This window comes from Mizuhopecten yessoensis, unplaced genomic scaffold (genome assembly GCF_002113885.1).
Source record: "Mizuhopecten yessoensis strain PY_sf001 unplaced genomic scaffold, ASM211388v2 scaffold716357, whole genome shotgun sequence".
NCBI lineage: Eukaryota > Metazoa > Mollusca > Bivalvia > Pectinida > Pectinidae > Mizuhopecten > Mizuhopecten yessoensis.
The window spans coordinates 1,596,738-1,613,053 of record NW_018480076.1 but is presented as its reverse complement, the minus strand read 5'-3'; the positions used below and the strand labels follow the sequence as shown (position 1 = coordinate 1,613,053).

Sequence of the window (16,316 nt, the reverse complement as noted above, 5' to 3'; positions counted from 1 at the left end):
AACACACATGTCTCAGACTGTTAGTAAGACACATGTTAACAAGATTATATGCATATTTTTATTCATTTGTATCAAAATTAGAGCCTTGGAAATATATGATTTATTAATGTCTTTTGTCAGAATATCCTTTGCACATTTTAATTGCATTTATCGCATAAACAATTCTTACTGTTTTGTTTGTCATACCTTTCTGATGGCCCCGTCTCATATCTTGAATTAAAATCTACAAAATCAGAAAGTCCACGGATATTCTCCAGGATCTGTGTTAACTCCTCGGTGGTGAAGGAACATGTCAGCTGAAACAGTGTTTAAAAAGTTTTTCTACCAGAAAATTAAGCATGTGTTTGACCTTTGAACTTGAAGTGAAAGGTCACATGGACCTAGTTACACCTTCTGTGTGTAATGTGTTACACCTCTAGTTTCTATCAAGATAATATGTACATGTTAAATATGATGGCTTGGGCATGACCTCATCAGAACCAGAACAAGATAATGTCAATGATATCACTATTCACCATATAGATAAGAAGTTCTGAACATGATTAGATTTCCAGGTAACAATGAAGCATATAAAATACAATTTTGAAAAGTACAGAGTGCCACAACTCATATCACTTGATTCCTTCAAGAATCAAACTAAATGTAAAAATACATAGTGCAAACAAGAATAGTGTTTTTAATGCCGCAAAATGATGACTGATAAAATATTTAGTTTACGATAATTTTTTAAAAACTATTCTTCTTTTAGAACTTTATCAATATATGGATGACACAATTCCTTTTTTCCTCAATACAAACCAGTCTATTTTGTTTTCCCTAATACACATCAGTCTAATTTGATTTCCCTAATACAAATCAGTCTAATTTGTTTTCCCTAATACATATCAGTCTAATTTGTTTTAACTGATACATATCAGTCTATGTCACTGAAGCACAGAAGTTATTAGTATAAGGAGGCCAGTAGTCTAGTGGTAGGACGCCGGGCTCGTGACCAAAGGGTTGTGGGTTCGAGTCACGACACAGCGTTATGTTGTATCTTGCTCAAAGATACTTTACTCCGCTTGTTCCAGTCTACTCCGCTATAAATGAGTATGTGGTTGGGCACTGCTAAAATTGTTGAATGCTAGCTGTTAGCGCCGAAATGGCAGCTCCAGCTGTATGCTCCAATTCTTCTTAATCTGATGTGTAACCTTGTCGCTAAATGGTTAGACGTAGCTTAAATTCAGCATTCGCAACATGAATTCAGCAGAGCAATCCTAGCTGAATCGTTGAGCAAGTATTATCCATATATAGCGCTGAACTAAAAGTGTTGCAAATTCTTTGCATAAGAACATAAGAAAGAAGAGTTGAAAACTTTAAACTTTAAACATGCATACTTACATAGTTAAGAACCCCCTGAGGAGTAGTGTAGGGAAAGTCAGTAGCAACGGCATTTTCCCATATACACCTAACGAAAACACCACAAAACACAAATTAGTCTAGACTTTTCTTAATTCAAACACTTGCCATCATTTATCTATAAGTGTGGATCTATTTAAATAGTCTCATAAATATTTCAATGACTTTTAGTCAGATATTTGTAAATAAATAATAAATATTTTATATTAGAAACGATTGATCACTTACGGTACATATTCTATAGCAAAACATAGTAAACACATTTGAATGTTATTACTGGGACCTAAAATATCCATGTGTGATTTACCTCAGGATCCTTGATAGATAGAGGCAGATGCCATTGTGCTTGCCAGAAAAGATGACTTCTTGGCTCATGGTTGGCCCCTGGGTGAGGGATGGATGGAAGTAGCCATGGCCCATCCCTGGGGCTGGTGTAGAGGTCACGGTAGGGTGCATTCCTATTAAAACCAATAACTTTCCTCATCTAATTTCTGTTAACTAGATTGTTCTATTACAGATCTTGAAAACAGCTTAACTATTTACAACTCTTTTCAATTTTTTATATTGCTTATGAATTTTAGCAAAATACACTTCAGAAAAGATAACAGTATCAAAAATGTTCAGGGCCCATATTCATGAAACTGTTCCCATGCTCAAGTATGGATTTTGTGCTCAAGCCGTATACTAATTCTTGTTCCGTTTATAAATTAATAATGAAATCTTATTTTGTAAACAACCTGGGGAAAAATTTGAAGAGACTTGAGCTAAATACTGTTTTAAAAATGTTTATATTTGACTTTTTGATAATTTTTGATAATTTGACATGATTTAAGTGAGTTACAAGAAAGTTGGCATGAGCACAAAATCTATGCTTGAGCTTGAGAACGGGTTCTTGAATACAGGCCCTGAAGTACTCGTTCAGTGGCCGTCTGTGATGTAACACTCACCAGAGGGGCCGATATTGCTGGCCATTAGGGACCGATCCATCCCGAAGTTATACTGAGCCTCACCACCATACATAAAGAAAGCCATCGTGGCCCAGTTTGCAATCTACAATACAAATAACCAGTTATTCCTTTGAGACTTCAAGGAAAAAGAAAATATTTGTATCCAACTGAAATGAGCACTAATCAAAACATTCTATGGTGAAGTCTTTGAGACAGTTTTCAGTATCTATCATAACTGTATGAGAATAGTGGATTTTTTCTTTTAATTGAAAATTAATTAGTCCAAAAGAACTTCTCTAAAATAATGACAGTTGACTTACTGGTTGGTCAGCTGCAAGGCGGGAACAGGCCAGGATCAGACAGGTAGCACAGGCTTGTTCAATCTACAACATCAGGGGCACTTGTCAATCAAACTTACCTGGGCGAATGTGCTCATTGAGTTTACCTTCATTAGTGACGTACCAGGTTGGTGCTATCAGTCCAGGTTGACATTTTATTCAGAAAATTAGTCTCAAGAAAACAAATTCACCCAAAAAGTACCTGCTCATTATACTCGAGTGCATACAATACACGACTATTTACGGTATGTGAACATATTTTGGCTACTTTCACTCTCTTCAGGAAGGGAAAATTCATCATGACAGCTTAGTATTTCCACTATGATGAGAGAAATTAGCACTAGGCAAATATAGATTTTAACAATGAAGGGAGCCTTTTCACTGTGATGAGAGACTTAACACTTGGTAGATATGGATTTTACCAGTTAAGGGGAGATTTAACGCTGTGCAAATATGAACTGAACAGTGAAGGGGAAATATTTCCATAGTGTAGGGCAAAATTAACATGTTGGGTGAACATATGTGTAACTGATGAAGGGGGGAATATTTCACTATCAAAAGTTTCCCAGTAAACAGTTTTGGGAATTACTGCATGAACTAATCAAAATAGACAACTAAATATATTACAACATAGATTACACCAATGTATGAAGCAACCTTTTCTGTACTATTTTCTAATTTAACAGAGCACTGATCCCTTTCTGGTCCTGTAACAGTAATTGAACCATGCAGGGTAATTAGATATAGGTAAAACATAAAGTTTACCCTGTGAAGCCTGAAGAACCCTTTTACTTCCTCTGCATCTGGTCCCTGGCAGTCAATCAAGAGCTGCCTCAGCTGATCCACTGGTCGTAACTTACTGAGGATGTGGCTCCCCTGAAAATAAATACCATTATAACAATTATAACGTAACGGCTAATACATGTTGGTATTAAAACTGCAACTACATGGAAATGATCTGATTAGCCATAAATTCAGATTTGTTTAAATGCTTGCAAAACTACAATTTTGGAAGGAAATACAATAAAACTGCTTCCTAACGCATAGTAGACCTGAACAGCACCTGGTTAGTGCTGCGATTCATTTTAACGATCAGGTATGTTCAGTCAAATAGTAATACTCATTAAAGAATTGTTCAAATCCTCAGTATTGCTGCTTTCAAAGTTGATATGTAAATTATTTCCTTTTTTTTCCAAACTTAGATGGAAACAACATATTGCTACACGACAGTGTGTACCTGTGCTGTAAGGAGGACAAACCTCCGCGGAAGCTCAGTATGCTGTGTGACTACTGCAGGTGGATCTGCTTTCAGGGTGCCAGGTCTGGCTTGTCTGAATACACCAGGTTCTAAAGCAGGCGAGGGAATCTCACATACGGCCCACGTCCTACCATTAATAGGGATTGTCGTCTGCCAGGAAGAAAAGCAATGTGTACATGAAGAACAAAAAATTTCTTTAATTCAAGATGAAAATTATAATAAGATGCTTAAAACAAATATCAAAAAAATATCAGTAGTAGTAGACAATAATTCCATTTTCATGAAAAAATGATTTCCGTACATACTTTTTTGGGTAATATTCTCTAAGCCTATCATAATATTGACGCTTGAAAGTTTGAAGGTTTTCTATTTTTGAAACGCCAATACTGTTAAGACAATCTTACCTGTGCCTCCATGAGCTGGCTCTGGAAGGGGAAGGAGTCCCCACTGATGGTCCACATGGCATCACTCTCCTCAGACTGGGACGACACCAGCAGTAACGAGCCTGAACCCCAAATATACATCGACAAATTACTTAATTACAATATGAAATTTTTTATTGTATGTGATAGGGAAAACAAAATGATTCTATCTATTGCCCACATGAAATCAATTTACAAGGAGAATGATAATCTGAGCTTACTAAAAAGAAAACATTTATAACACCAACAGGTCTAAAGATGTGTTGACATGATCATATATACCATTTGATAAACAGGCAGTATCTTCCTTTTGCATTTTATCAATAGATGAGCAACTTGGCAAAGTATTGCAAGAAATTGTGCAGTCCCAAAATCTTGACACCTTCGGTATATGAAATGGGCAAAGAATGCTAACTTTGTATATATGGCAGGGCATGGATATGAGATGCAACACTTCCCTATCCCATGAGGTAGTCACATACAAATTTGGCAATTGTAGGCGATATATTGATGTACGGAGAATATAGGCCATGTCTATACACACTTTATATAGTGGGGCACAAGATCATATTTTAATATGTGACATTCCACCATCCCAAAATGTACTTGCACACCAAATTTGGCAATTGTAGGTGAAACAGTATACGAGGTATGCTCTTGACATAGTGGCGGACTGACGAACAAACAGAGCGCTAACTTATAGTCCTCTCGAGAACAGATTGACACAACAGTTACTAACACCCGCACTCGAATAAAAGGCACTTCACCAGAGAAAATAGTACATTACCATTTTTATGATAGGCCGTGTGAATATTGGTCGGTTTCTGGATGCCTGCAGTTGCCGAGAAGCCTGGTGGTAGACGTACATGAACTAGTGTCAGCATGCAGGGGCGTCCTTTGTTGTTACCAAAGTTGTTGGTGGAGAAATACAGACGTGCACCTAAAACAGTATCAATAAGATGTGAAACTTGTACATAAAACTGATAACCAATTTCTGCTTTAAGAAAATGTTATGAAAATGGAGGATTAGGATCGTAATATGCATATTTGATTTTCAGATATATAATAAATGGTCAAAAGTTGTGTTTGTCTTAAATATAATTGTCTGTCCAAATAATTTCATGTCCTGTTAACTTAGCAACGGATCTCACAGAATCAAACATGAAGATTCCTTTCAGGTTTCCAAATCACAAGGAAAGGAAAGTGTCAGAAAAATCCATGTTGACAAAGTCCAACACATACATTGTTAATTGCAGAAAATGTTTCCTACCATATGCATCCTAGTTAAAGTCTGTACGTACCTGACTGAGTGACTGCCACTAAGTGTATGTTCGCAGATTCGTGTCGTGTTATCGCACTGATGTGAACAAGTGGTTTGAAGTTAGACCTCTCTATTGTCCTGGAACAGAACAGGACACAAACACTTATAATACTATCATCACAGTGAACAGTAATTTAGAAACAATCAAAACTTCCAATACTGTAATTTAGATACACTGTATTTTCCTATGCATTAACTAAGGTACATATCCTATTATCCTATATAGTTATCTTGATTAGTGATATACTATATTCTCCTATTGTAGATATGTTTCTATACAGAATTTACATAATATGTTAATACAAAGTAACTTATATATACTTGATGTTCCTTAACAGTTATTTAGATTTGCCATGCATTGTGCACTATGGTCTGTTGAGGTATGACTGACCTTACCTTGCTATTTGCCATGCGTTGTGTACTATAGTCTGTTGATGTATGACTGACCTTACCATGCTATTTGCCATGCATTGTGTACTATGGTCTGTTGAACTATGTCTAGCCTTACCTTGCTATTTGCCATGCGTTTTGTACTATGGTCTGTTGAGGTATGACTGACCTGACCTTGCTATTTGCCATGCGTTGTGAAGTATGGCCTGTTGAGGTATGACTGACCTTACCTTGCTATTTGCCATGCGTTGAGAACTATGGTCTGTTGAGGTATGACTGACCTTACCTTGCTATTTGCCATGTGTTGTGAACTATGGTATGTTGAAGCATGACTGACCTTACCTTGCTATTTGCCATGCGATGTGTACTATGGTCTGTTGAGGTATGACTGACCTTACCTTGCTATTTGTCATGCGTTGTGTACTATAGTCTGTTGAGGTATGTCTAGCCTTACCTTGCTATTTGCCATGCGTTGTGTACTATAGTCTGTTGAACTATGTCTAGCCTTACCTTGCTATTTGCCATGCGATGTGTACTATGGTCTGTTGAGGTATGACTGACCTTACCTTGCTATTTGCCATGCGTTGTGAACTATGGTCAGTTGAGGTATGTCTGACCTTACTTTGCTATTTGTCATGCGTTGTGAACTATGGTCAGTTGAGGTATGACTGACCTTACTTTGCTATTTGTCATGCGTTGTGAACTATGGTCTGTTGATGTATGACTGACCTTACCTTGCTATTTGTCATGCGTTGTGAACAATGGTCTGTTGAGGTATGACTGACCTTACCTTGCTATTTGCCATGTGTTGTGAACTATGGTCTGTTGAGCTATGTCTAGCCTTACCTTGCTATTTGCCATGTGTTGTGAACTATAGTCTGTTGAGGTATGACTGACCTTCCTTTGCTATTTGCCATGTGTTGTGAACTATGGGCTGTTGAGGTATGACTGACCTTACCTTGCTATTTGTCATGCGTTGTGAACAATGGTCTGTTGAGGTATGACTGACCTTACTTTGCTATTTGCCATGTGTTGTGAACTATGGACTGTTGAGGTATGACTGACCTTACCTTGCTATTTGCCATGCATTGTGTACTATGGTATGTTGAACTATGTCTAGCCTTACCTTGCTATTTGCCATGTGTTGTGAACTATGGGCTGTTGAACTATGTCTAGCCTTACCTTGCTACTTGCCATGCGTTGTGTACTATAGTCTGTTGAGGTATGTCTAGCCTTACCTTGCTATTTGCCATGTGTTGTGTACTATATGGTCTGTTGAGGTATGACTGACCTTACCTTGCTATATGCCATGTGTTGTGAACTATAGTCTGTTGAGGAATGACTGACCTTACCTTGCTATTTGCCATGCATTGTGTACTATGGTATGTTGAACTATGTCTAGCCTTACCTTGCTACTTGCCATGCGTTGTGTACTATAGTCTGTTGAGGTATGTCTAGCCTTACCTTGCTATTTGCCATGTGTTGTGTACTATAGTCTGTTGAGGCATGACTGACCTTACCTTGCTATTTGCCATGTGTTGTGAACTATAGTCTGTTGAGGAATGACTGACCTTACCTTGCTATTTGCCATTTGTTGTGAACTATGGACTGTTGAGGTATGACTGACCTTACCTTGCTATTTGCCATGTGTTGTGAACTATAGTCTGTTGAGGTATGACTGACCTTACTTTGCTATTTGCCATGTGTTGTGAACTATGGTCTGTTGAACTATGTCTAGCCTTATCTTGCTATTTGCCATGCGTTGAGTATTATGGTCTGTTGAGGTATGACTGCCCTTACCTTGCTATTTGCCATGCTTTGTGTATTATGGTCTGTTGAGTTATGACTGCCCTTACCTTGCTATTTGCCATGTGCTGTGAACTATGGTCTGTTGAGGTATAACTGACATTACCTTGCTATTTGCCATGTGCTGTGAACTATGGTCTGTTGAGGTATGTCTGACCTTACCTTGCTATTTGCAATGCGTTGTGTACTATGGTCTGTAGAGCTATGTCTAACCTTACCTTGCTATTTGCCATGCGTTGTGTACTATGGTCTGTAGAACTATGTCTAGCCTTACCTTGCTATTTGCCATGCGTTGTGTATTATGGTCTGTTGAGGTATGACTGCCCTTACCTTGCTATTTGCCATGCGTTGTGTACTATGGTCTGTTGAGGTATGACTGACCTTACTTTGCTATTTGCCATGCGTTGTGTACTATAGTCTGTTGAGGTATGTCTAGCCTTACCTTGCTATTTGCCATGCGTTGTGTACTATGGTCTGTTGAGGGATTGCTGTTACTTTCCCCATACTGTTACCATCCTGACCCAGGTCAAACACCTACACAACACACATGGCCATCATTTATATCAGTGGAAAGATATATTAAGTAAGGCATACATTAATTCATTTTTATAGACTCATGTTTCATGCTACTTACCAGCATGCTCAACACCAACATGTTACAATAACCTTAAAATCAAGAATTAAAAATACATACTAAAAGGGATACTTTATGAAGTCCTTACCCTTTTTGGTTTTTTTTGCAGCTACCAGTATTTGACAACAGAATTGTACTTTTAGATAAAAGACATATTTCAAAAGATTGAAAACATTTAAGACTGACCTGTATTGTTCCTTTCTCTGACCGTGCGTAGAGGATGTGTCGAGACTGATCAAGACTGAGTTGTACCAGTGGATCTGTGGAAATACAGTAATATAATATATAAAGGTTCGGAAAACATGACGGTATTTTCAAAAATTTATTCAGAAAAATGATTTGATGTTTCTCAATCAAACATTTGGAAATTCAGTTGAGATATAGTGCAGTAGTTTCAAATATCTACAAGATAAAGACAAATGTCAGTCTCAAAATTCTGTTTTGCAGAAATTTTATAATGAAATTAAAAAACATTTACCAATCATTCTGTTTGGAAAACCAACACTGTTTGTAGTACATGGACAAGCCTTAAAACTTGAAATCAAAATTTCAATAAGCAACTTATAAAACATATTTGTAAACTTTACAATGTGGATTTCCAACTAAACCACTGACAAAGCTTTTATGTTTTAATATTTTATATAACAAATCAGACACAAAATTTACTACCTAATCAATCTTTGAGTGGAGCCATGAAGAATATTTTATGGTTGATATTTAGCCAAATAGAATAAAATTGTGTTACTGAGAAGTGGATGTGTTAAAGGCATTTACCGTCTTCACTGAAGGAGAAGTTGAGGAAGGATGGTATGAGGAAGGACAATGTGCTGGTCGAGTGGTTGATCTTACGACACTTCCGACTGAACCATCCATCGTCTGCCTGAAATGTCCACACAACAGATCCCTTATTTGTAAACTTTTCAATACACATTAAGGATGCTGTGTTCATCACTTCATAAACAAAAATTTCATTTGTCTCTATTTTGTTTATGTAATAAAAGGAACGATATATGTGATCAGCAACCATATTCATTACTTCTCATTTCAAAATTACAAGTTCACAAACTGAACATTGATTTGATCGGTTATGGTATGAGTCGATGAAGTTTAAAAACCTAGAAAAACAGGAAATTTACTATGATCATAAATATTCACAACTACTTACGTTATGGCAATATGTCAATCATGGTTATTCACTTAGAAACAAATACACAATAACACATGCCTCAAGATAACATTGTATCATACAGAGAGTATTCCGTCTTTGCATATTGCAGAGTTATCTGCTCTTGAGAGCAGGTATTGATTGTTACGTCATTTGTTTATGAAAGTAACGTCATCAATTTTTGAGAAAACGACGTAATTTTCTTACACAAATCAATGATGTAACAATCAATATCACCTCACAAGAGGAGATAACTCTGCAATACGCAAAGACGGAATTGAACTATGGAGGCTGTTCAGAGTCCAGAGTGAGATGTGGTTATTGTTCTGCGCTGAAGTCAACAAATGACTGCAGCATACATCACTGACCTGCTACTAACATGGGTATTCTTATATATCTGAAAAAGCTCAGATAAGGATGAAAATGAATATATACTTGAGCAATTCCTGAGAATCCCCTTGTGTTTAAGGGACCTTTCTAGATACTGTATCCACATGTTGTAAATACATCCATAATCTCACCTGGTACGCCAGCTCATATAAACAGCCATCCTTGCCAGCCATAAATATGCGGCCATTGTCCGACCCGATTATGTTCATAATGTAGGTGTTGTCTGTGGGAATGGAGAACAGTGGTTCTGGCAGAAGGTGCATCTCACCATTCCCAAGTTCAGCTGACATGCCTGTCATAAAATTATATCATAAAATCAGATTCCTAGTCTTGAGGTGAAGGTCACAGGGACATAATTACAGCACATTGCACAATCTGTTTGGGTGGTGCGTACATGTCAGATGTTATAACAGTGATGAGACGGCTTACCAACAAAAAAAGCTGAAATTTCAATTTACTAATCGTCTCTTAAGGAAAAATTTAAAGTTTGTATTACAGTAGAGTTCTAAAACAAATGCTGAAATCAGCCAAAAAGCCGAAAATGTTTATCTCTGCATTGAGATATATTAACAGTCAAAAAATGATTGCATAGCAACCTTTTTCATCACAATCACTTAACCAGAGGAATCAGTACTAAAAAAAGATATCTTCCGTCGCTCAAAGAGGAGACTTAATTTAGTAAATATACAGTCTTTCCTTATTGTGAATCATTTTTATCAGACTGAACAATGACATTTAATTTTTAATACTAACCTTCCCTGGGCTGTGAAAAACTGACCCCCAGCAGGACAATATCTACATGTGTAGCCAGACACAACAGGTACTGAATGTGAGGCTGGAAAATCCCTGAAACGAAAAAATCAGAAAAACCCTGTTTCAATCTTAGTGGAGTATATTATATGTACATATTTGTCAGACACACAATTACTTGGCACTTGTGTATATATATATATTAAACAAGAGTAGTGTAGAGCGGAACAATATACGCCCGTTGAATGCCATATAGAGTTATATACTTTCTTACATTGAAATAAGATCTGCATCATTCTAAGAGTGGTTAGCTGACATGCTACAAAAAATGTGGAGAAAATCTCTGGACAAAAAATAAAATACTAAAAATGAACAAAGGGCAATAACCATTGCAAAAATTGTCGAATCAAAATTCTTTTCAAGGAAACAACAACATATCATGATTATTTAGCCTACTAAGTTTCAAAGAAATCTGTCAAAAAATGTAGGAGGAGATTGCCGGACAAACAAAAGTTTACGCCAGACGACGCCATACAATAATACTCCCGTCAAATTTGAAGGGCATATAAAAAGTACAGCATCCTGATTAAAAATCTGTATGTAGTCATGGACTGCGATATAGAACATTTATAAATCCTCTATATGAACTGTACAGTCAGCAATAGTACAAGCAAAGTTCCAGTGTTTGATTTCCATTTCTTACTCACCAACTTTAGGTTTAACTAATGCCACACTCAGGATAGTTTCACTCAGTCCATCGAAATAAGCTAGGTCACTTCTGCAAGAAAAATAAACACGGGAACAAATTTAAAGCATGTTTTGCTTAGCATATTTCAGTTAACTTACCAGAGTTTTTGGAGATTTATCAAACTTAAAATCAAGTAAAGCTTGCAAGAATTTTTTGTAATTATGAGCGGACAACTTACCCATCTTCATATCGCCAGACAAAGATGTCGCTATCAATAGCCAGCCAGGCTCGTTCCACATCAGGAAACAGGCCCATCATACAGTTACACTGCATCCCTTCACCACGATCAAGGATAACAATATACATAATTGTTTCAATGTCCAGTAGTTCATCATAGGGAACTTATGCTTAATACTAAGATTTTGTTCATGACCTTAAATCTACCTATTGGTCAAACATTGCTTTTTATTAAAAAAAACCTTAATGATCCTTTTCCCACAGCATGCAAAAATTCAGAAAATTTCATTTTGGTTTCTCAATCTTAAGTAACCTCCCCTTATAGAGACTGGGCCAGGCAATTACCACTGGCCAGGTAGCTTAGTAAGTTAGATTAACTGTTTGTAACTGTATCTATATTTTTAATTCTAACAGAAAAACTGTATCTTTCGGTATTCATAATAATGTACCTCTTGAATACTTCTCAGTAACTATACATAATGCAGTCCACTATAATGAATGAAAGGATACGTCCAAACTGTTCCATGAGTTCGGGAGGGAGAGGGACCAGCTTAACATTGCTGATCTCTGGCAGACATTCCAGTCCAACTCTGGCTTCGGGTAGACTGGGGTAGTCCAACTCATTCAAACCACTCACACAAGGCTGGTCTACAACGAAATGTGCAAAAATATTTTTCAAAGTAGAAAAATAATTTATGAATATTTAATTTTTGCAAAGTCAGTTTCCAAGATTTACACAAGTTTGATAGAAATTTAAACAGTCTTTTATCAAATTGTGTAAATACTTTCAATTCCTTACTATGAACAGGAACTTTAAGCTGATCTGAAAGGTCGAGATAGCTTCTGTCATCTTGCATATGATTGTCTAGGAGACGTCCAGCACTGTCCATCACATCCTGGTGACTTGGTGGAGGCATCATCCCAGAGGTCATGAAAGAAGCCATTCTCCTAGATATATACAAATTAATAATGAAATTAAGCATTACCAATGACTGTGAGCATATTAGAACAACATTTATAATTCATATACATAATTAATGCTTTCAACTTCATTATTAATTAACTTAATGTTCTATGAAAAGAACTTGCCAATAGAGATTTTTATATTAACACACATTTTTTATTACTTGTTCTAAATTTAAATCCTGTAATAACTTGAATAACTGATCATGAGCAACCAAGGTAATTCAATTCTTATTAGACTGGCGAATACTACCTATCACTTATCATCAACTCTTTGCCAAGGAATTTATCTATATTTTAATCTGTAGACCACTGAACTACCGGGTAGTAATTAGCTTATCATTTTATAATATTCAGTATCAAGTTCAATTTCTAGCAAATGTACGAATACAATGACTTCATAGCGACCTGCATGTTAGTCCAAATAACTATCTCCTTTTAATTGTTTTATTGGACGCCCTATCAACTTTTTTTAAAGGGAGATAGTAAAGTTATTATAGACTAGGAACCCTGGTACTACATCATTACATGTATGCCAATCTTGTATAATCGGACAGACTAGAGGATGACATGTATTATTTTCGCGGGTAGTATCATATAGTGTACCAGTTAAGTTGAAAACAGTTAAGGACGAAAAGAAATTTTCATTTAGCTCAACTGCTATGATAGGAGCAATGGCTAATATAAATTTATTTTGCAGTCCAATTGTTGGACCCAAGATGACTGGAACACTTTGAAGAGTGACCTTGGTTAGATTCTGTTAAAGATATATTGAATATTGAGTATATAAGCATACCTGCCAAGTGACTTTAATTTAAGCCCTTAAACCTGTACTAACAACTTCACATGCCGGGTTACAATTTTGACCCAGATTTCGTCAATTTCAACCATTCTCGCCCGGAATCTTTACGTACATTAAAAGTTACTGAAGTCTTTCAGAATGCTCAAGACTTTTGTATCCTCTGTCGAAAGGAAGACGACCCATTTCCTGTTTCCTTTTTTCACCAACAAGTAAGTTGCGAGTTGTTTTTACGAATTATAATTGTTTTTACAAACTTGTTAATATATAGACCGATGGTACCAAACTTATCGACAGGTGGGTGGCGAGATGTTTTTATGAATAGTTTAATTGTATTTACAATTGTGTAGTATATATCTCATTTGTAAGGTACAACCTGCCAATTTCAATCTCGGACCATTTTACAAAATTATGCCGAAAAAAGTTTCCCGATAATGAAACAGCTGCAGGCGTTTCGTGTGGTAGAACAAAAACTACATATTATTAACAGAGCCGTTGCTCCAAGTCTGAATGAGAGTGTCAGTCACAACCAATTACTATTTATGTGATGAGAGTAATGACCAAGGTAATGACAAGAACTTTGTCATCCTGGTAAAATTATTTTGTAAATCTCTTATTTTTGTTTTTCACTTTCAGAGCATTCAAGACAGTCCTACCAAACCATTGTCAGCAAGATGATAAAAGAAATTTCCCTTTTATTTTTGGGAAAAATAAGGCACTTTTATCTAGGGGAAACTGTATTCGACATAGGTACAGTACAGACTACAGACTCAGATTTCTTGGCCATGATAAGGCATATTGTACAGCGTTTCCCCCCCCCCCCAAAAGGTCAACGGTAAACTGAGAAATGGATATCAACCATATTTGACTGGAAGCATCCCTAGGTGGTGGTGATTAAAAATTGTACAAATGGTGGGGCTGACTCCCCAGGGGGCTGTACTCAATTGAGATATCAAACTATATTTACTACTTTAATCGGAAATTTAAGTTAGTTACTTGGCACTATAACTAATCCGTTGGCTCCATCATGAATCGTGCATTCAAAATACAAAGCAAAAGACAGAAGGACGGAGTGACCACAACTCAATGTGTCACAATGTGAAAGTAAAGCAATGTAAACTTACGTAAAAATAGTTCCTAGCTTTGGGAAGTTCTTTCTTCAGTCTATTTATAAATTAACTAACTGTTACAGTACAAACATTGACTTATAAGGTTACAGCAACACAATCTCTGTGTAGCTGTAAGGAGCCAGTTTAACGTTTGCATGAGGTGCCCGCCATTATTTTCTGCTGGGGAGTGGCTAATGTTTAGACGTGGGAGCGGAGACGGGGAAAGAAATTCCGGATTATGTGCATCATATCTAAAAGTTCCCAGACTGTAGAATCAACACAAACATAATAATTTTATGTAAACTTTGATAAATTCTTTTATGTATAGATTTTGCAATAAATTAACGGGGGAAGTTTAAACAGAAAAATGGCAGGGTAAATTATTTTCATGTGTAACATAAGGCAGGGACATATAGTCCCTGCATAAGGTAACAGATCTAGCTCCTGTATAGTTTTGATGAAAAGTGATACTGCATATAAGCCGTTATATGATTGCTTTGATTGCGCTTTCGTTTGAATTACCATCTCAGCAATATAATAGAAATTATTGTGTTTTCTGACTACGCAATGGTTTATTTTTGTAAAATTGACCAATTTCATTATTTGTAGCTGCTGTTGTTCATTTTTTTATTCGATAAAAAATTAAACAGATAAAAGATAGCAGATTTATAGAATAATTCATGAAAATATTGATCCATTTTGTTAACTCAGAAATGCGTTCAATTTTGAATATTGTCTTGCTGTTTGTGTATCTGCTAACATATCAAACTAGTCCGAATTATTCTGACGTTTTATCGACTTTTTTCATATCGGTCTGTCGTCGATCGACGACAGATCGATATGAAAAAAGTCGATAAAACGTCAGAATAATTCGGACTAATATCAAACAAACTATGGAGAAAATAAAACTTGGTGCCGAACCTTTTTAGTGAGATATATACTATACATATAATATAAATATATACTATCAAGTCGGCCTCGGATCCGCGCTAACACAAGGAGGCAAGCACACCAACATATCCTGTCTCCTGCATACACTCACACGCATACACTACAAATATGGAGGTACGTCCTTAAATGACCTTAGCTGTGAATAGGACGTTAAACAAAATTAAACCAAACCAAACCAAATATATATGTATACTACATTTGTGAACACACAAGGTAACTTCAATAGTTAACACTGAGTTATACATATACCAAGGTACATTCATCCTGTCCTGTTCCAGCTACTTTTTCTGAGTAATTCCATTATCTAACATGAATATAAGATTTACTGTGTTTTGGTTTTTGGGTGACCTACGTATATAAGAAACTTTCCGTGATATCCTGGGAGGCAGCTGGTAAACATGTGGTGCAGGAAATGCTTGAAGGACAAATAAGATTTTGCTCCCGCGGTTTGTGTGTGTGTGTGTTTCCTTTTGTTTTGTGGCTTCCTCAACCAATTTTGTTGTTTTTGGTTTCCGATTTTGTTCTTGATTGTTGACACTGTGGTATATTTTCTATAGACTTTTAAGGATGTACTCTTCTGAGGTTTCAATCACGTTCAAGTCTCGTTTTTATCTGGTGTAACGGGTTTTTGTAATACTTACCAAATTATGATCAAGTTTATTAGCAAACACGCATCTGAAAAATATGTCAAAAAACTAGATGCCTGTTGTTTGTAGAACTATTTTTACAAGAATTTAAAAAAAATACCAA

The 16,316-nt window shown here is 36.3% G+C and overlaps 1 protein-coding gene across 1 annotated transcript in view; it reads right to left on the bottom strand.

Moving 5' to 3' along the window:
• LOC110443668 (nuclear pore complex protein Nup155-like) overlaps nt 1–14,799 on the bottom strand; it is a 32,789-nt gene extending 17,990 nt beyond the window's left edge. The window contains exons 1-20 of the mRNA XM_021488031.1: nt 14,631–14,799; nt 12,544–12,692; nt 12,255–12,392; nt 11,746–11,842; nt 11,527–11,597; nt 10,823–10,915; nt 10,201–10,361; nt 9,289–9,394; nt 8,701–8,774; nt 8,323–8,414; nt 5,665–5,762; nt 5,151–5,303; nt 4,346–4,446; nt 3,921–4,091; nt 3,449–3,559; nt 2,666–2,728; nt 2,346–2,448; nt 1,706–1,856; nt 1,381–1,447; nt 187–296 (exon numbers count right to left, since the gene is read on the bottom strand). Of these exons, the coding sequence (XP_021343706.1) occupies nt 187–296; nt 1,381–1,447; nt 1,706–1,856; nt 2,346–2,448; nt 2,666–2,728; nt 3,449–3,559; nt 3,921–4,091; nt 4,346–4,446; nt 5,151–5,303; nt 5,665–5,762; nt 8,323–8,414; nt 8,701–8,774; nt 9,289–9,394; nt 10,201–10,361; nt 10,823–10,915; nt 11,527–11,597; nt 11,746–11,842; nt 12,255–12,392; nt 12,544–12,688 (2,105 nt within the window). The 5' untranslated portion in view covers nt 12,689–12,692; nt 14,631–14,799. The remainder of the gene's footprint in view (nt 1–186; nt 297–1,380; nt 1,448–1,705; nt 1,857–2,345; nt 2,449–2,665; nt 2,729–3,448; nt 3,560–3,920; nt 4,092–4,345; nt 4,447–5,150; nt 5,304–5,664; nt 5,763–8,322; nt 8,415–8,700; nt 8,775–9,288; nt 9,395–10,200; nt 10,362–10,822; nt 10,916–11,526; nt 11,598–11,745; nt 11,843–12,254; nt 12,393–12,543; nt 12,693–14,630) is intronic.
• Between the last annotated feature and the right edge of the window lie 1,517 nt (nt 14,800–16,316).